Source organism: Alligator sinensis, unplaced genomic scaffold (assembly GCF_000455745.1).
Source record: "Alligator sinensis unplaced genomic scaffold, ASM45574v1 scaffold330_1, whole genome shotgun sequence".
Taxonomy (NCBI): Eukaryota; Metazoa; Chordata; order Crocodylia; family Alligatoridae; genus Alligator; species Alligator sinensis.
The window spans coordinates 1,658,301-1,679,725 of NW_005842178.1; the positions used below are offsets into that span (position 1 = coordinate 1,658,301).

The 21,425-nt window shown below is 40.4% G+C and overlaps 2 protein-coding genes across 2 annotated transcripts in view; both read left to right on the plus strand.

The window, feature by feature from the left end:
• LOC102368792 (putative short-chain dehydrogenase/reductase family 42E member 2) overlaps positions 1-4,565 on the plus strand; it is a 31,669-nt gene extending 27,104 nt beyond the window's left edge. The window contains exons 8-11 of the mRNA XM_006026141.1: positions 963-1,028; positions 1,622-1,685; positions 2,428-2,501; positions 4,362-4,565. Of these exons, the coding sequence (XP_006026203.1) occupies positions 963-1,028; positions 1,622-1,685; positions 2,428-2,501; positions 4,362-4,565 (408 nt within the window). The remainder of the gene's footprint in view (positions 1-962; positions 1,029-1,621; positions 1,686-2,427; positions 2,502-4,361) is intronic.
• Positions 4,566-13,242: 8,677 nt separating this feature from the next.
• The window catches only part of LOC102382973 (putative short-chain dehydrogenase/reductase family 42E member 2), a 21,834-nt gene continuing 13,651 nt past the window's right edge, over positions 13,243-21,425 (plus strand). The window contains exons 1-5 of the mRNA XM_025207019.1: positions 13,243-13,558; positions 14,116-14,211; positions 16,457-16,514; positions 19,077-19,195; positions 20,254-20,329. Of these exons, the coding sequence (XP_025062804.1) occupies positions 13,244-13,558; positions 14,116-14,211; positions 16,457-16,514; positions 19,077-19,195; positions 20,254-20,329 (664 nt within the window). The 5' untranslated portion in view covers position 13,243. The remainder of the gene's footprint in view (positions 13,559-14,115; positions 14,212-16,456; positions 16,515-19,076; positions 19,196-20,253; positions 20,330-21,425) is intronic.

Sequence of the window (21,425 nt, forward strand, 5' to 3'; positions counted from 1 at the left end):
TGGTGCCCCGCACTGCAGCCACTCACAGCCCACCTGGGGCTGCCTGTGCCTGCTCAGGACAGCCCTGCACGGGCTGCAGCCAGGAGCGCCGGCCATGGGGTGGGGGAGGGGCCACTTTTCCCCGGGTTCCTTCCCTGCCTGGGGTCCCCCCCCACTTACCTGAGGTTCTGGCGCGGTGCGCTCACATGGTCCCAGGCTGGGGGGGCTGGGCCAGGGGGGCCTTGTTGTTGCGGGAACCCGCCAGGCTTCCCCTGGGTCCTACTGCCCTTGGTTTCTGTCATTTTTGACAGGAACCAAGTACAGATAAATATTAATTTTCTAAATTTTTTAGGGGCTCCGCGAGTCGGATAGAATGGCCTCGAGGGCCAGATCCAGCCCGCGGGCCATATTTTGCCCACCCCTGTCATATCCATTGCTCCCTGCCTAGGAATAATTGACAATAAATTCAGAAGGCCAAAGGGCATTACCAGGAACATCAAAGCTCAAATGAGACATACCCCAAGCTATATGCAAATAAGGCTTATTTTTATTAGAAAATTAAGTATTCTTACATCATGACCATAAGCTATTGTATTAATTAACATGACAACCATGTTGCAAATTTAGTGGATTCATCCTGAGGAACAAGACTTTTGCTGCTGAAAATTAAAAAAGAAAAACCTTGGTACTGTAAGAATTAGGTTGGTTGTACTAACTGTAGTATAAGAGCTAAATACAGTGGCTGTGGCTCTCTGTATTATATTAATGTAAAACATAGCCAACTCCATTAAATTCTGTAGATTACCACCAGTGTGAAACTTTTGTGAGATCAGAACTCAATCTGGTGGAAGCAGCTTAACTGCCTTTATTAGGCTTGCTATATTATTTACAAAATCAATAAAGATATATTTAATAGGGGGGAAATGCCTTTACATAAACAGTGTTTGGCTTCTAACCTCTCTTTTCTTTGCTTTTTTTAACAGAGTGGTCAGGCATATTATGTACATGATGGCGAGAATGTCGTGTTTTTTGAATGGATAGCTCCATTAGTATGTATTATACCCGTCTACTTACATGTGGGACTTGAGCATATAACTAATCTAGAGGGGATTCAGCGCTAAGCAAGTGCTGAAAATCAACATCTTGTTTATATATTTATTTGTTAGATTAGAATTATATTATGTTCTCCTCATGCACCCAAAACTTCCACTGGCTTCAGCGCTTTAGGCATGCGTTATTAAGGTCAGTGGAGAATCATGCCCTTAAAGTTTCTTTTAAACCTACAACAGAAACAGCATGAAATTCTCATAACTAGCAGATCTGGAGTTTAGCAACTGTCCTACTGTCCCTGCAATACACACAGGTGAAATTCACTGAAAGCAATGCAACAAGATTGTACTGAAGGAATAAGAAATCCTCTCTTTTCATGTCACTGTTATTTGGAAATAGCATCACCTCTACTGGTGTCACCTGTGTTTGTGGCAAAGGTTTCAGTTAGAAAAACTAAAATAAGGGCCGTAGTAAGATGAATTGGAAAAAAAGTTCAAATGTATTATTTAACAATAATCTTGCTGTACTAACATCCATCAATTTGATATTAATTCCTTTTTCTTACTCTCTTTTTCTTTTAAATCCCTTCCAGTTTGAAAAATTAGGTCACAATAAACCATGGATTCATGTTCCTGTTTTCCTTGTTTATATAGCAGGTAAAATAGTAAAATACCTTAGAGCAGGGCTCCCTCTCCCTTCTCTTTCCAGAGGTCAGTGTGGTGCAATGCAGCACAGCCTGCAGTGCCAGAGGAGCCCATGGCTTGGTGCAGAGGAGGGTCCACAGCCAAGGAGGCAGGGAGGGGGTAGAGGGAGGATGCCCGTTGGCCTGCTTGCACAGTGCAGCAGTGGGGGTGCTGCCCACCTGCACACACAGTGCAACAGTGGTAAGGAGCCACCCATCTACACAGTGCCAAGGGAGCTTGCAGACAGGGAGGTGGGGTGGGGGAGGATGGCCCCAATGGTGTGGCGCCAATGGTGTGTGCGCCTTACTGGCAAAGAAGTTGGACAGCACTACCTTAGATTATTGTGCTCTATTAGTTGCATTTCAGCTTTTATTTCTGCTGCTGTTAACAGTAATCTGCCTAACAGTTTTGCAATCTTTAGCGTTTCCCTTTGTTTAACTCCTACACAACTGTTGTATATTTTGTACCATTTGGAATTGTCTCCTATCAGTGGAAGTGCAAGCTGTCACTGAGTTAATTATATGCTTTGTTAATTACATGGTGTTGTCAAAGCATCTGATCCTGCCTCTGTAGAAAGCCCACAACAACCTAGGGTGTCAGTGTGGGAGTATTGGGCATGTAGCAAAATGTAGGATATTGCACACAACAGCTATCATCACCCAGTTGCTCTCACTTTGCTGTTATTGCTCTAATAAGGTAACTTTCTGTTGTATAGCTGTAGTGATGGAGTATCTGCACCTGGCACTGAAACCCATATTTCATTTTACACCTGTCTTTACCAGAAATGAGGTAAATGTCTAAGTGTATACATAAACAGTTTTTTTTAACTTTCTGACCAATTTCCCAGGAAACATATGATATCAGTAGGACACCTTCTCTGGGTAGAGGCCAGAGGGTGGAAACATATAAAGTAGATAGAGAAGAGTTCCACTTTTCTCTGCAAGACCAACCCCCTCTGTGACACCAGTTTTCTACCCCATTTTTTACAGAACTAATAATTGGGACTTGGAAATTAGACTGGGTTGTGGGGGTGAAGATTCACTTTTCAATATAGGGATTGCAAGGAGAATTTTTTATGTTATATTTTCTTATTTTCATATTTTACTCTGTTTTTGTAAGTTTTTTGTCTTTTGTTATAAGCTACCCTGCTAAGTCTGTTTTCTGGAAGGGCAGCATAGAACTGTAATAAATTGATAAATTCAGCCCCCTTTGGGGGCAGATACCCAAAGGCAGTACCAGAGACTAGAAGTGAAACTGAACAAAAAATCTAACAGTCATCTGATTTTTTTTTTTTAATAAACAGTTGTGTACTGTGGAACTGCTTATGAAATGGAGGTTCTTAAAACAGCTTAAGTGCAAGTATCCATGCTGGCAGGGGTAGATCCAGGATTTTGGAAACAGGGGTGCAGGAGTAGTGACCTGTGCTGCTGTGGTGGCTGCACCCCAGCTCCCAGCCTCCCCCTAACATTAGGGTGAGCAGAATGCCATAGGAACAACAGTGGGGAATTATTTTTAAGTCCCTCAAGCCAGGTAAGTGTCTTCCCTCCCCCTTCCCTTCCCTTCCTGCTCAGCAGCACATCTTGCCCTCCTCCCCTACCTGCTTCTGTTGCTGTCCCCAGATGACCAGCAAAGGTCGCTCCAGAGCCACTCATGACTTACTGCAGCCAGACTGCCTGTGGAGCTAGGTTTGGTTAGAAACAGCAGCAGTAATAGCAGTGGCAGTAGGCAAGTTCTCTTCCCTCCCGCCTGCTCCTAGGCTAGCAGGGGAACCAGGTAGGGAGAAGGGACACACCCACTGCTGCTGCTGTCTCTGGCTGACCCCAGCTCCACGCAGAGCCCAGCTGGAATGGGTAACAGCAGTTGTGGAGCTCCCACCTCCACCCCTACCCCTGCCCCTGAGGCAGCCAGAGACGGCAACAGCCATGGGCAGGATAAAAGGGGAAGGCGCCGTTGAGCACAGAGGCTTCAGGAACTGAAAAAAAGTCCCCTGCTGTTGTTCCCATGGAATGGTGGACTGAAAGGGGGGTACATCTGTGCCATAGCACCCCTCATGGATCCACCTGTGCATAGCAATGGGACAGGAACAAAAGCAGTCTCAAAACCAGGATGATCAGCAGACACCATGAGAGAGAGCTGGTCAAAGCTCAGAAAGTCTCATATTTCACTTTGTTTTTATTCCAAATTAAAATTAAAAGTCAGTGTATCCTGCAAAAGGTCCTTTGATCTCATTTCTACTTTTAAGTTTATTTTATTTATACCACATTATAACAGTTATTGGTTATTTCTTGCTCCTTTGTCTAGCTTCCACAAAGTTCTTCTGTGTACTCAATTGGTGAATATATGTTACAAGCCCAGTTTGTGAGCAGTCCATAAAGGATATGAGCTGTTATAGCCTCAAGCTTACAGAATCTTGGCTGTTTAGCTTAAGCTGTAACAACTCATACCTTAAACTGTGGACAGCTGTGGTGCTGGCCAAGAGGTAGTTCTCACATCTGCTGCATGGTACAGTCTGGTCCTAAATAATGTTTTCTTCTGTTGAGATTCTGCTCTTGATTCTTGGTTTTTACTCCATGGTGCCACCTACACCATTATGTTTTGTTCAAATTATAAATCATGAACAACTTAATTTGCTGTTCTTTTCTTTTTTAGGTGTGGAATATTGCTGTCACTCACACTTACCGAATAGACAAGGCACGTAGTCAATTAGGTTACTACCCAAAGAAATTCAAATTTGCTGATTGTGTGGATCAATATCTTAAGACAAGACCCAAGCGTCGGGATAACTACATGTTATTTAAAGTCCTGCTTGCCTTTTGCATCTTGTGTTTGAGCTTACTTTGTTTCTTTTTTTAAGAGCAAAGTTACCCACTTACTGAAGGAAAGCCACTGTTTACTGATCTACCATATATATTAATATTCCTAAGTATTAATAAGTCTCAGATCCAACAAGAGGCTTGTATATAGTGGCTACATCTACATGTGTGCTATAATGCACGCTAGCCTAATGCACATTAAAGTGTCGCTTAAAAAACTATGCTCTTACTCTAATGTTCAATAAAATAGGCTGCTGTCCATTAAACGACACTGAAAAAATGTGCACTTTTGTTACTGCGCATTAAGATAACCTGATGCGCATTTGTTTAGTACTTCACGCTGGAGGTACTAAATGTAATGTGCATTAGGAAAAGCACCTTAATGCATGTGTAGATGTACCCAGTGACACTCAATATTGGCATGCCTAAAATTATAGGATGCTGGCGCTCAAAATGGAATATGCATACCTAAGCTGAGCACCTACGTTCCTCATAGAGCCAGAGTCAGCAATCTTTAAGGATCAGTGGACCAAAATAAGGCAGCTGTGTCCAAAGGTAGGCCACTTACTGCTTCCCCTGGCACCATTTCAAGCCATCAAGCACTCCAAGAGGGTTATTGCATTTCTCCTAGTCTTGGATGCCTAGGTGCCAGTTAGAGGTAAGGGCCTATATGAAACTGGATACACAGCTTTAGACTGCTTTCTTCAACCTTTAAGGAGCAGTGGACCAAAATAAGGCAGCTAGATCCAAAGGTAGGCCACTTACTGCTTCCCCAGACACTACTCCAAGCCACCTGCTCTCACCCCAGTCCTTCCTGCTCCATGCCAAGGACTGCTCTCTTACTCTCACGTCCCCCTACTACAGCTGCTTCCTCCCTTACCCATTACCACTAATTTCTGTCACCACCATTTGTCACTAGTGACTAATTTCACAGCAAGAGATGAGGGCTGGGGAGGCAGCAGACAGTACTACAGAAACATTTTGGAGCCAGAGGAATTCAGAGAGCAGGGTATCAAAAAAAAAATCACCAGACTGAGCTGCACTGCAGCCAGACTAGATGCAGTCACTTGGTAGACTGAATCTGGCCCGTGGGCCGTAAATTGCTGATCCCTGCAATAAATTATATGGGGAAAGTTAGGTGCTTAGGAATGAGACTCAGAAATCGGCATGCTGAGCAAAGGGGTGCTACACTAGCCAATAGAAAATGCTAAGGGGAGGTTGTTTGCATCCCTTCCAGTCTTGGGTGCCTAGGTGCCAGTTAGAGGCAAGGACCTATGTGAAACTGGATATATGGCCTGAGACTGCTTTCTTCACTTAGACACTGAAGATACACAGGAGCTAGCTTACTTGTTTACTTTAAGATATGACTGGAGGAAGAGATAAAGGTGTGCACTTTTCCTAGAAGAGTCTGGTGGACAAAGTACTCCTCCAGGAAGGGGGAAGTTTGTTTTGTAGGACTTTTTTAGCCTGGGCTGGTTCAAACATACATCTCACAATTCCCAGGATAGTGCCCTCCTTCCTTTTGCATTAAAGAGCCAATGAATAAAATAGATAAAAACACTGGGGGCTGGAAACACAACCGAGGACTCCCAGCTAGAGTCAGCTCCGGCTTGCTTGTTCTTTGACCCCATGAATCCTGTGTTTCTTTCTATACAGAGGCCCAGTTTCAACAGAAGGATAGAGTGTGCCCCCAACTTCACTTCTTTTAGGTAGGTTTTTTTAGGAGGTAGAAGACAGCCCAAAGGGAGTCTACAACTCAAGCCGTCTGCTTTCTGGGTGAATGATCTCTGCCACCATAAAAGAGTAGGTACTAGTGATACCTCCTCCTCCAACTGTGTTTTATGAATGGAATCAATTTATTTAAATTGGTGACAAAAACTGGAACCCATCTACCTGCTCTTGCTTTTTACCTACTGAACTCAGAGCTGAGATGGTGAGGGCACTCCAGGGATTTCCCTCACATGCTAGAGATGCAGCATTTGAGGAATGACAGCAGGGACCTTCCCAGAGCTGCTCAGTTCTGGGTTTGGAGAATGCAGAGCAGATCAGGTAGGCAAAGGTTATCTTTCAGGAGCACAAGAGTGCTGTGAAGTAGTGCAGACATGACTTTCAGTGCCTAAATTCCACCAAAATTGCACTTTGGGAAACCCAAGTTGTCTTTATTTTTGGACCAAACTGATTTGCAGTTAGTTACAGCATGCTCCTCAACCCTTGCAGATTGCACTATTCTTTTTAACGAGTTATTTTTTAATAATGTATTATACACACTTATTTTTATTTATTACATTGTTACACAAATATTAAAAAACATAGTACATCAATAACTGTTCTTAAAAGTTAAAGTTGGTCATCAGGCCAGCAGATCAATAATGACATATGCAGGAAGAGAGATATTAAATTTATGTTTCATGCCAAATGTATTTCTTCTGAAAATGGTTGCTTAAGTGGATAAGCAATTGGAGAAAGAAGAACTATAAAAGGTCTGCAGTTTTGTATAAACAGAAAAGGAGGTGGAGTCAGGCAATGCTTCTAATTTAGCTGCTGCCGTAACCATCGCATGTTACTATGAAAAATACAGTGGATCTGGGAAACTGAAGAAGAAAGCTGAAACAAAGGATTCATATAAATAGTGATCAGTGAATGTACAGAAAAGTTGAATTACTGTGAATAAGCTGTTTTGTGAACCTAAATGAGAGGTGAAATAAAAACGTATATGTGCTTGTAAATGTACAGTGCAACTTTAATGCAATAACAGAAAATAATTAATCTCACTCTACTTTTCAAGCATTCCTCTATCTAAATCAAGGAAGGCAAAGCTTAACATTCCTGATATGTCTCAGCTTAGAAGCTGGAACAATAACCTGGAAAGAGAGAGTTTGGTTTCACTTATTGTTCCCTAAAGGACAACTATTCCTTCAGCTTTTCCTTGTAAAGGAACTAAACCTATTTGCTACCTACAAAGAATCCACAAAACTGTACCTAGTACTAATATCTTAAATTAACTTCAAGGAACCCCCCAGCATGAAGTCCCTACATGGTCGTAAACAGAGTACACAACCCTGAGTTACTGGTATCCCCTTTCTAGGATTTGGCTTTATTGGAAATTCAAAAAACAACAAAATATGAATTTCCAATTACTTTTCCCACACAAGCTTAACTGCCTTTAGGCTGTCACTCACCAGAAAGTAATTTCTACCACTTGTATCTGGAGTGGAACTGTGGAACTGGACCTGAACCTGTCATGATGATTCAGCAGCAGTTCTAACACCTGCTAACAACATGGGTCAATAGGAGAGCCCTGTCACTTGGTTTCATCCATCAAGCAAATACCTTTTTCTCTTTTTTCTCAGGGCTTTAGGAACAACAAAAATTAACAGAAGGCTTTTCAGCATGCTTTCTAATTCACATTGCCTCCCTAGGACAACTAACTCCTTTGCTGCAACAACAACAACAAAAACCAATATTATACATCATTAGTTATTAATAAAAATAGTCCCATGACAAGGTGTGCAATAGCCACTTCAAAAAGCAATGCTACCTCAGATAACACCGGCAGAAACTTGTTCTGTCTCTTAAGAAATATAGGAGCAGAAAATTATGCAATATAACTTTAGACATATTAACCCCCCTTTGTGAACAGAAGTAGTTTATGCAACGGTTATTGTTTATGTTAATGTGTTATAGTTATTAATCCAGTTATTACAAAAGGTTGGAAACTATGAGAACTGCCAGATGAAATGCCAGATCTTCATTTTTAGCATTTTGCAAGCAAAACATCTTTCTACATACAGAAATTTAGCAATATACTTAACAATAGCCTCAGTTAATTTCCATTTCTTTTTAATCAATATACAGTATTTAAAAAGAGATGGTTGGTTTTAGCTACCAATTTAGATGAGCAATTGCCTAATTGTTGTACTCTGATACTCTTTACCGAGTTGACACCTTTGCCCACGATTTACTATCACTAGGAGTACTGGCACCCTACGTACATCATAGCTATGTTTTAAAAATTATTAAAACTTTACTATAAAAAATAGGTGCAGTGCTGCCAGGATGATGATACTAAAGATGAGAATACATTTACACAACATGCGATGAACTGAAAATCAGTCTCAAAAGACCTTGCTTTTTGTTTTACGGAAAGGAGTTCTGCACGGATTGCTCATTGTCTTTACAAAGCACTGGAAATTCAGATACCGATTAGACTTTCTTTTACATATGTATTATTTTAAATGGATGCATAACAAACGTACTGTCACTGAATATCTTTTAAGTGCCTATTCTCTCTACTTATTTGCTCCTAAAATTACGGGTTTTGCTTGCTGTGTTTCAGAAACATTTCGCACGGTTTTTTGAGCCTTTTGTAGTGATAACCACATGGCAATCACTTGGGGTGGGGGGGCTTTCCATAGATCACTTCTCCAGAGTGGGGCACAGCTCTGTGTAGTTCTGTTGCAGACACTACGGTAGAAGTCCCTTGTGAAAATGATTACGATATTAAAAACAAAAACAACAATCCGGTATTCCTAGTTCCAGGTGCCTAAAATCTAGTCATTCTGCTGGAGCCTCCCCTCCCTGCTCCCGGGAGCTCGGGGCGAGCGCCTCTCTCTCTCTCTCTTCGGAAGCCGAGAGCAGAAGTGCAGTGCTCTGCAACTGACGTCAATACGGCGCGGTAGGTAAGTAGGTAAGCGGAGTGGCCACGCGGTGCGCGCGGTGCCTTGCTCGCCAGCCCCGGCGGACGCTCCCCGCTCCCCGGGCCATGGGCCGTGCAAAGACCCCGAAGATCTGAGCTGGTCTGGGGATGATGCGTTGCTGGGGACGCTTTGTGCCAGTCGACATCCAGAGAAAAGAGCTGAGCACCCCCGCAGGCGGGCCAGGAGCAGCCGGGACCAGTGACCTGCACCCCCACACCTCGGAGCCTGCCCAGGGTAATCGCCCCTGCTTCCCGGCCGCTCCCCAAGGCTTGATGGTGCCCGGGCGCGCTCAGATACTTTCTAACTTTTTTTGTGTTGTTTTGTTCCTCTATCACCTGCTGTTTGCAAAAATACCCGGGGTTTTTTTGTCCTTGCAAAATAGGCAGCCAAAATGCTCGGGTGGGAGGGGAAGAGGGGTAGGAAGGCACTAGGTCCTGCGCCTGAGCGTGGGCATCAGTTATCCTTGCCCAGGGCGGGTGGATGCCCTCGGGAGCTGATGGATGCACTTCGCGTGGTCACTTCCCTGGAGCGAGAGAAAAATCCTGCCGGATACATTTAGGTCCGTGGGGCTGGGAAAAGAAAGGGGCGTTTGGAGCAGCTCTTCGCACCCAGGCAACCTGCGTTTTTCAAACCGGGGGAACCAAGCTGCAGCCCCAAGGTCAGAGACCACCTGTCCTGGACGTGTGTAACTGGCCCAGCAAAGTGTCAGGGCCAATGTGCCAGGCCATCCCCCGGGAGGCACAAAAGTGACTCAAGTCGGTAGATGATGCTGAACAGCGTGACAGCCGGTAAACGGTTGTTTAATGGCCCTTCCCTGGTGATGGAAGGGACTAAGGATTGTCTTGTCTTGTCTTGTCTTTTTTTTCCTGTCTTCTTCTAATATCTCAGTACCATTTTCATTTTAGCATTTTCCGGATGTGAAATCCGCAAACACAAAACGTCAAAGTTTTCTGCGTCCGTTTCTTAAATATAAAAGTACTGCAAATATCCTAGTGAAAGGTCCTAAGGGTGTACAACTGTGTACAGCTCTCATTCTCCCCGAATTGTAATCAGTTGTTTACCATTACACTGAATAGCAAGAGAGATTGACCAAAGATAGTTATTCATAAAACTCTGGTGGATAAAGACAGCTAAAGCAAAAGTCATAACTATTTTATTTGGCAGTGTATTCATTTAAGTTTTCAGTCCTCCAGGCAGCTGGCCCAGAATTCCAGGTAACTGCATCAACTGCCAGCGACACTTGCCTTTTAAACTGTAACATTCTACAAGACAGATGAAATTAGACCTCAGAGGCATCCAATCCGAATGCTTTAATGTGCCAATGTAATGTTTCTGGTTAACTTTGCTTGTCTCTACTATTTTTGATTACTTAGAAAGTAAATTATAGAAATTAGAATTGGAAATGTAGGTCTCTCTTCTCCAGTTCATCACCCCTGGCAATGCAGGATCGTTCTGTGTAATACATTCTTAAGTACCACAACCCAGTCCTTATTTAAATGATTCAGCAATGAAGCTGTCATAATTTCCCTAGTAAACCTGTTCTACAGCAAATAGGCTTTATTTAAAACTCTTTTATGCTTTTCACCTCGGTAATGTTGCTCAACCTAACTCTCCTATTTCTAGAAATATACCCTTAGATCAGTCTAAACTTTGCTTTTATGGCAATATGCCTCACCCGTGAACATCTCAGAACTCAGATTCTAAGAAAAATGACACGTGATATATGGAAAGTGAGTGTTTTCTAATAATTAGGACCTAGGATTGCTGATGAGAAGTTCTGAAATTTACTCCCTTCTCTTACCATTCACTATGTGACCTCATCACATGACTTCACCTGTCTGCCTCCGCTTCTTCTGATATAGAAAGCAGTAACATCCCTATCTGTAAAGTTATGAAGATGTTTGCAACTAATCCTTGTGCGATACATTAAAATCCTCAGATGGCAAGGACAACAGAAGTGTAAAAAATTACTGTTAATTCATATTACATTTTCAAAACCGTTCTTTAAGGAGCAGGTAAATATTTTAATGGATGTAGAGTTCCTTTTGAATCTGTATTTGAGATAAACTGATGATGGATTATTTGATTTGGTTGCTTAGATTCCTGGCATCATGTATCCTGCATTTTTCTTTGTAAGAAACTACACATTGTTATACAACAGATAACCAGCCTTTATAGAAAATCTCTTCTAAGTTTCTAACATTTTAAAGGAGATCATACAGTTTTAATTGTAGCAATTATGACTGATCTGCAAGTGGGATTCCTCACCAGCTTCTAAATAATATAAACCATTAATGTTCTATAAATATAAAGTGAAATTAAATGGATCGCCTCAATAATAATCACCATAATAATCGTAACTGCTTAGAATCCATATAGTGGTTTGAATTTAAGCATGTACAGACATCAGCTACTCAGTACCATTTACTTATAGAACAGAAAATACAATCTTATTTCATCAGAATGATTTATTATTTTACTTTCTTAATAAATATATGTATATTTTTCACTCCCTCTCTCTGCAGTAATATTTTTAGTTGCCCTGAGAAGCAACAGATTGACATATTTGTCTTGCATTATCTACAACAGCCCACAGCTTACCAGTGGACATCAGAACCTTCTAGTGGTGGGCCACAAGGGCAGATAAAAGGGAGTAGTTAGTGAGGTTAGCATACCCTTCCCCCAAAACACTGCCACAGTGCCAGGCAGCATCATAGTGAGCTGCCATGCTGCATCACACGTGCTCTGTCTTGAACCAGAAGCAAATTAACTGCAGAATTTGTAGGTAGGCTAATTAATGTTGTACATGTTTGCATTGCTTCTGGGTCCAGCAATAGTACCAGCAAAGCTGTGTGAAATACCTCTGCATGGCACCAGTGTCACCATATGTAGTGCCAGGCGGTTAGCTGAGCCAGTTCTGTGCAGGCCATCCTATGCACAGAAACAGTGCAACCATGTTCCCACAGTGCTGTACCCAAATCAGTTAGCCTACCTTAAACACTGCACTTATGCAGTTACACTACATCACTTCCAATCTGGCTAGACCAGTTTAGGTTGCAGCTGTATCTCTTCCAGTTCTCCAAGCCACTGTGATATCTCACAGCACTTTGTGGAATCAAAGAAGTTGAAAACCATTGATCTAAAATACGGTCATTTAATAGGAAGCAGCAATGCAAGCTTCCTCATAATATCTCAGTCCCAGCCACCACCAATGTTTAAAGCATGAACACATTTTCAGTGTTTATTCAGCTGCTGATTTTTATTTTTTTATTGTTTGTAATGTGGGGCAAAACCAAACTCTTTTTTTCAAATTGTTCTGAGTGTATATCAGAGAGATTAGGTAGGTATTACTAATTGTTTTAGGCAAAGTTCTGTCTTCTTCTTTACATTTTGTAGAAATTAAACATTTTTGTTCCTTCAAATATGACCCTGGCAGTTCAGGATTCCAAATCCCTGGGTGACAAGCTATTTGAGCTTCAAAAGCAGACATATAACACCAAGAACTAAACTGAAGCCATCAGGAAACCAAACAAGTAATTTATGTCATGATAAATTTTACTCTCAACTATTATTCTATTTTAAGCTAGCATGCAGAACACGTCCGTGCACCCATGAAATGTGGACATTTCTTATGTTCTTTATAAAAATTTATTTTCCCCTCTCATGCTGCAGGTTGCTATCTAGAAATGACCAGTTGAATATACGCAAAGATATTTAGGTGTATTGAGGTTGCTATCTTTAATAAAGAAAATGTACACCAAAAACTTAAATTTCTCAAATACAATGACAGCACGTACTGTTTACCAAACATGAACCTTTTTTTTATGTTTAAGAGAAACATAGAACAAAAACAAATCCAAAATCAAAAACCCTAAAGAGTGAGCCTTTTTAGTCTTGTTGTTTGGAAATCTGAAGCTAATATTGTGATTTATCTTTTGAACAGGTTAAAGGAAAACTTTGCAGTCCTGAATGGAGCTTTTTAATATGAAAAATAATGGAATTATCTGCACCCCAAAGCACTATGGAGCAATTTTCAGCATGGGAAAGAAATTGTGTTGTGTGTCTGGTGATAGAAAATGGTCTCTCATTTTGTAGGCATGACACAAAATATATACCTAATGGGGTAGTACCCCCCTGGCGCCAAACATCTACTTATAATCTGAATGGACACGCTGGAGTTCTAAGTAAAAGAAGTATGAAGGCAGTAGTGACAGGAGGTGGAGGCTACTTTGGATACAGTCTGGGTTGTGCTCTTGCCAAATCAGGAGCCTCAGTTATCCTGTATGATATACAAAAACCTCCTTCAGAAGTTCCTAATGGAGCAGCGTTTATTCAGGTATGATCAAAAATATGTTTTCACAACTATAAAATTAAATTAATCTCTTTGAAATTAAGTGAATCTATCTCAGCAACACAATTTTCATAGAATCTACCCAATCATATATAATGTACAGGATCTTATAAAAGTAAGGTTCTTCCATCATTTTTATAGCACTTTCATCAATCGAACTGTAAAAAGTATCTGAGCTAAACAGAGGGAAGAAATTAAGTGAAATCTGGTGGCTAGAACCAAGGGTTCCTGCAGCAAACTCCTAACTCTAAACATTTTTTCTTGCAACTTTGAACAAGTCACTTCACCTGCCTGTTCCCTGGTCAAATCATTATGATACTACTTTCCTATTTTACAGCGGTATCCTGAGACTTAAGGAATTCAGTGTTTTTTAAGTCCCTTGAAAGAAAGCTCTTTACAAGGGGAGTGATTTTCATCCCTTGGCCTCCACAAGGTTATGCACAACTAAGTTCACGAATACTCTGTGCAATTATCACCAAACGACAAATTCTAAAGTACAGTTTTGAAACCAACTATAAAATATCTTTTCATGTGTTTTACAGGCAGATGTGAGAAATTATGATGCCCTATTTGCAGCTTGTGAGGGGGCTGACTGTGTGTTTCACATAGCATCCTATGGAATGTCAGGACTAGAACAAGTGAGTATAACTTTCTTATGTTCTTCTACATGAATTCTTGTAAGATTAAGCTAGGACCTGAGTCTAGTTGTCAGAACATGATGTGTCGGATTTCTTTCTTTTTAGACATTCTGAGAGCCATAATAAAAAGACTTTCTGTTCTTGATTTTTTTTCTTTATACTTTTGGTTTAAAATAAGAATCACACACACTTTAAAATGAAAGTAATGTTTCAGATCATGAAAATCAAAAGGGGTCATTAAACATTAGAGGTAAATTCTTATCCCAGTGCACAGGCCTCCCAGTAACCAGGCTATTTTCTTAAGTCCGTCTCATCAGGTATACCAGTTTTCTACTCATAACCCACCCCTTTCCGTACTCTTGAGACTGAATTTCACTTGCTTATTCCTACCCATGTCCCGACATCAGCCACACACTAGGAAATCCAAGTCCAGTTCTGAGGAAAAAAGCCAGAAAGCAGGGTGTCATCTACATATGGGTGACAGTATATCTTAAACTTGTTTTGCATTCTCCCAGACATTGAAAAGAAACTGTAGCAAAGCTGAACCTTGCAGATCCCTACATAAATGGTCCATTGGGACCGCAATTGTCTAATACTTCCCTTTGCAACCTTCCAGAGAGGTAGGAATGAACCCACTCGAGAATACCATCCTTCCAACTAAGGTCTGAAGGTGAGTTAACAACACTTGCTGCTAAACAATATTAAAGGCTGTTCTCAAATCTAAATGTATCAGCACATCTGACCTTGTTCCAACACTTGTAGGTCATCAAACTGCAAGACCAATGCCATACAAGGATTCCAGTTGGCTATAGAGTTGTCTTGCCACAGTCTTCTCAACAAATTCCCAGAAAAGGAAGATTAGTGAGCAGTAAACTCAGATATACTGAAGCCTTACTTATACTAATACTATGCAATTAAATTCTCAAGTCATCTCAGTGAATTGCTGTGCCAAAAATGTTATTATACTGAATCTGTGCATGTAATAACTATATTACTGGTGATGAGAAAGTGATTCCATTATCAGTCTCCAATCACAGCCTCCAAAGGACCTTTAACTAGGAAGGGTGGGTATAGAGCTGTATAGTGATTAGAAAACAGGACTGAGAGACAGGAGAGTATGGTTGAGTTCCCAGTTCTGCCACCTGTTTATTCAGTGCATGACTTTGGACAAGTCATTTCACCTCTTTCTTCCTCAGTTTCCCCCTTTAATGAAAGTGCGATGAATTTAAGCCTCACAGAACACATATGAGAATCCTATTCATTTACATCCTGGTCCCACAGAGTATATCAAAGTCAAAGGTCTATTCAGACCTATTGGGCTAGCATGGTAAAGGTATGCCAGTTTCTATAGCCAAAAGCACACAGGGGAGCAATGTTGGTAACATCACATCTGGTCATCTTTGACTCTCCAGCCCAAATGACCAGCTCCTCATTTACAGCTGAGTGGACTGAGGATAGCCTTTGGCATGCATTCAGAGCAGGTCTTGAAGTCATGCCTCTGGAGCTGCAGTGAAACACCTTACCTACTATACTACTATATACTGCTATAACACCTCAGTACAGCACATGTTATAACTATATTTGAGTCTTATTCCACAATCCCTGAAACTTCCCCTGAAACTATACATGCCCCAGTTTATATATACACAAATACTCCCGCTATGATTTTTTTCATAGAACTGAAGCCTGTATTAAATTACTACAACAACTGTATCATTTGAATTCTCCACAATTAGTTGGTAAACTGTGGTCAAAATTAACATCACTTTTTGTGGTAGATAGCTGTTAAAAATTAAATGTTAAAAGAAAGAACTCCTTAATGAAATAAAGCACATCAGTTAAAATAATGGTAATTATCACAGCTAGATTGTCAAATTATTTTTGTGACTGATCTGCAAAAAAAAAAAAAAAAAAATCACTGAATTCCTAGGGACACCACTAAGATATGTACATTAAAAATATATAAAGTCACCAAGGATCTGTTATCAAAAACACCACCACTCATTTTTCTTCAGGTTCATCAGCTCTTAGAATCAAATAAAAAAATGAGTGTATTTTGCAAAAAAACAGCCTTACTTTGTGACATCTCAGTGAGCAAACGGAACAAGGGATGTGTGGGGAGCAGGAGGGGAAAGCAAACAGTGGGTTGGATGTTGCTATTTAGTTTTTGACATTTACAACAGTCATCTAGTGAATGTAAAGTATGACATTATTCAGATACTGTGCAATATTTATATTTTTATAGCTACAAAGAAAACAGGTTGAATCCATAAATATTGGTGGAACAAAATTCATCATTGATGGTACGTATCTGAACCTGTTTTTGTGTATTGGTACAACAAGGTAACATTCTATTTGGTAAGAGGAAAAGATTTTAGGGGAAGATATCTTTTATTAGACCAACTGCTTTTCTGGGATGAAGTTAGACAAGCTTTCAAATGCAAGGCATTCTTTAAACTAGTTTTGCTATATATTTTATATAGAAAATGACCCTCCCCACTTTTTTTCTTTGCGCATAGGATTAGGAATCGGGACCCCTACATATTATGCCTCACTCTTCCACAGGTTTTTACAGAACTCATGTAGAATTTTCTCACAGCATGTAGCCTGGGCAGCTGGGTTGGATACTGGAGAGCTCTGCAGGGGCAAGTAGGAGGAAACAAAGGCACTTGACCTTAAGGTGTCTCTGTCCTGCTGTCTCCTTCACCCTCTCCTATATATAAAGGTGGATATTCTAATAGAGCCCCTATCCCTGCACCAGTAGCACCCTATGACATCCCTGAACAGCCTTCACAAAGTCACCAGCATCGGTTCACAACAGAACCATCATATTAAACTCAGTTATTTTCCTTATAAATTAAATTAGTGTAATAATACCTTCCTATAGCACATAAAAATCCTTGAAGTATATAACAATTATAACATATAGAAAGTGGTCTATGAACACAAGGATTATTATTATTATCTCTTTATCCTTTTAAGACAGCAGCAGGGAAAAGGAAAAAAATATTCCTTTTATTTTCCTTTGTGCCTCCCAAACCCTCACGCAATCAAATTAACTTTTGTCTTTCATAAATTGTAATATTCCAGCAGCAACCTCATGAAACAATAAATGATATTCTGAGTCACTCATTCACAGCTATGGCTTTTCAATCGGCATTGTATACATTATGCCCGAGGTCCCACTCTTCTTTTTCCTTTTCAAATATAATGACATTTACCCTGCAAAACCCAATTGGCTTGTACTCTTGTTCTGCCTCCTCTGGGTCCTGTATACAGCTAGCTCTACTCCCTGAAGACCATTCCTGTTAAAGGCAAATGGAGTGAAGGAAGACAAGGTTCTCTCAGAAATATATGTCGCTGCTGAGTTTGGCTTCTTTCTCCTTCATGTTGAGAAGTTTCCACAAACTGAGTGATGGAAGGTCTTTGAGGCCACACACTGAGCAAAGACACATCTGTCATGTGCCTTGATCCCTGAGACCTGCCTCTGAACATCTCTTAGGATCCCTTTAGGAAGGTTGTGTCTTCACAGAGTCACAGGAAGGCCAGAAACAAGGAGTAACAGTCCCTATACCTTGGTTGCTGCCTGGCTAGAGCGTCTCATAAACATGTTTAACCTGTCAGAATCTGCCTCCATTTAAGAAGTAAGCCCTCTGCTTATGAAAGTTTAATGCCATATATCTCTGATTTAGTCAGTCTATAAACGTACAGATCTACCCTGTCCTTCTACCTACTATAACCTTACTAACTTGTGAATATGCATTAGGGGTGTGTGAAGCGGGCCCTATTCAATTCAGATTCGGCCTGAATCAGGGACAATTTGATTTGTTGAATTGGATCACTGTCCCTGATTCGATTCAGCTGAATCCAAATCTGAAGATTCGATGCTGATTTGGTGAATCAGTGATTCAGACACAGAGACAGAGCTTTACAAGTTTTTTGTACATACCTTGAGGTAGCAGGTGCGGCTCATGATCACTGTGATCATGGGGTGCATGGAGCATCCCACTGCAACATGGGGGGGGCTCAGCAGGGAACCCAAAAGTGGACTGGAAGTATTTCTGGTCCGCTGCTGGGGAGTGTGCTGGCCCCCCCCCGGCTCAGCATTCGACCGCAGAGGGACCCTAGGTGCCCCCCCAACCCAGGAGGCACCAGGTGCCAAGCCAGAGGGCTCTGCATGCTCCCCAGTGGACCCAGAAGTGGACTGAAAGTGCTTCTGGTCCACTTCCAGGTCTGCTGCCGAGTACGCTGGGGGAGCCCCCCATGCTTCTGTGGGACACTCCATGTGCCCCAGCATCACAGCACTCATGAGCCCCTGCTACCTAGAGGTACGTAGAAAAAAACATTTAAAGCTGTCTCAATGTCTGAATCTCCAAATCTCTCCGAATTGATTCAGAGGGTTCCAATTTGATTTGGAGAGATTAAAGGGTCCTCTGATTCTATTTGGATTCAGAGATTTGGCTACTGCATCGGGCCGAATCTCCACTGAATTGAATCAGGGGCCGAAGCTTCGCAGAGCCCTAATATACATGGGCAGTCCTTAGAGTAGTTCTGCTGTTCGTCCCTTAGTACTGGCTTTACAGACTAATTCCAGCTCTCCACAAAACTAACATTCAGTAACAGGCATAGGTACCTGGTAAGAATACAGTGCAAGATTATAAAATGTTTTGGGATTATTTGGAAAGCAAGGTGTATTTAACATGAAAAACATGATCAGCAAGTCAAAAAGAATCCTAAAATGGAAGGACTGTTTTTAATACGTTCCATTTGCTTGAGAAAAAGCTCACAGCCAAGTTCACGTAGACTGCTTATTTCCACATTCTTCCAGTCGTAATTAAATTAATTTACTTTGCATATCACTGCAGTCTGCAAACAAAGAAACGTCCCGAGATTGGTATATACTAGTACAATAAATGTGGTGTTTGGAGGGAATCACATTGAAGAAGGTGATGAGGAAACTGTGCCATATTTCCCACTAGAAAAGGTATTTTTGTCTGCACTAGTTTTCTCTTTTTATTGACTTACTCTATTGTTGCTGGAAAAAAATGGAAACAAAAGTAAAAAGTTTTTTTTTTATAGTTTTATAGGCACTACTTCAAACCATAGTGCATCCTTATTTTAAGTACTGTAATTGTTTGTTTATATTAATTTGCTGACTATCAAGGCCCTGATCTAAAAAATAAATTCTGTGTAGGCTTTTATGCTTATGCAAAGTCCAATGAGAGTTCATGCAATTCAGTTCTACCTGCATATAAAGAACCACTTGCAGATTGGGACCCAAATGAGCATGTATATTCATCATTACTTAAACACCTCTTGTGTGCCTTGACTCTTGTCAAAGACAATTTCTATTTAAAGATAATACTGATATTGAGAACCTACTCATTTGATGTGAAATTGTTGCATCTAAGAAGAATGTGCTCATTATCAATTCATATGATTTTTTTCCAGTTTTCTCATCTTCCTCTTTTAATGACAGTACTTTATTATATATACTAAAATACAGTACTGAAATACTCTACTATATATACTGAAATATCTAGCTACCATAAATTTTCAGACACAAATATTTTTAATAATGTGTTTCTAAGTAACTGGAAAAAACATATCTGTATTAAACTAAATTTGCACTGCAGGAAAAGCAGTCACCAAAATTCATACCTAATCATTCACTCTTCAGTATTTTGCTTCTGTGTCTCTTCTGTTATCCCAGAAATAAATTTAAAAAACAAAATATAATCAGTTATATTCTAATCACCATTAAGAAATATTTGTATATTGTTAAAAGTCTAAAAAAAAGTCTGTAAATGGGCTACAATCAGTAACTGGAAATCCAAATTTATATAGACAAAAATGCTAACTTTCCATAAAAAATAATTTTGACATTTTACTCTAAACAATTATCCTACAACTTCTTAATTTTGAGAAAATATTTGTTGATAGTAAGGAGCAAATCAGACAAAGGTATTTGTTCAGTTTGTCATTTGCAGATTGTGTTGAAGTAATTAAATTTAAAAAATCATAATTGCTCTCTCTCTCTAGCATATTGACCATTATTCCAAGACCAAATCAATTGCAGACCAAATGGTACTAGCAGCTAATGCAAGTCTACTCTCAGGTACTCTATTTCTTAATGTCACTTAACTTTGTCCATTAAAAACACAGTAGGATTTATTCCTTCTCCTGATACTGTATCTAATTAACATCTTCAGCTTGTGTGTTCATTCTTCAAGATACTTCACAGATTTTTAGAAAAACAGAATGATTCCAAGAAATTAAAACTTTCTCCGTAAAAAATGTAAGAATATTTACAGCTTTCCCCACACTCACAAAAACTTTTAATGTACTAGCACTGTGTTCCTTTTTTTACTTCAAAGAAATAAAAGAATTTAAAAATACCAAATCTTATTTAAGTGACTTGTCTTGAAGGTAGTGTACAATATAAGTAAATATGAATCCTGATTAAATCATTAGTTCCTTAAAGATATATATATTAGACTTTGTAAAAGGCACATGATACATTAGCCTGGAATTATTTATTAGTCCTTCCCACAGTTTTCCATGTTGCCAGAGTCAGTTATACACTTGAATACTTAAGTTCACCTGTGAGATACTATACTGCTAGTGCAATACAAATTAATGTAAAGTGCAACATGATACTGTGTGACCAGATGCTACTGTGTTAAATTTAGCTGTGGACAATTTACAGGAAAGACTTTCTTCACTTGATACTTGCAAAGTACTGCAAAGTGGCTAATATCATGTCAGGAATGTGAATTTCATGCCAGGAGGATTATTTTCTTACAAACTAAATTATGTTGTAGATTATGTCTTGTTTTTTTCCAACTTTTGCCCACAGCTCTTTATAACAAGAATATTACATTCTTAGGATTAGCTTCTAGCTCCATATTCATAAAAGAAGCACTGTATGTATTTGAATCCAAGACAAGGTATTTTGCCCCATTCAGCATGGGAATAAAAGCCCCTTATATTGGAAGGAAAGGCAGCAGTGGCTGAGGATGGTGAGGAGGCAAGTGGTATGGGGGATAGGTACCAAGGGCTACAGGCATCATGGGAGGTAGGTGCCATGGGGTACAGGCAAGAGGAGGGGGCAAATAGGGAAGGCAGATTTCAGCGGGGGGCAGTTGCCAGTGTGTGCAGGTAGCATGAGTGTGGGGAGGCAAATGGAGGGGGAAGACAGGGGGCAGGGAGCA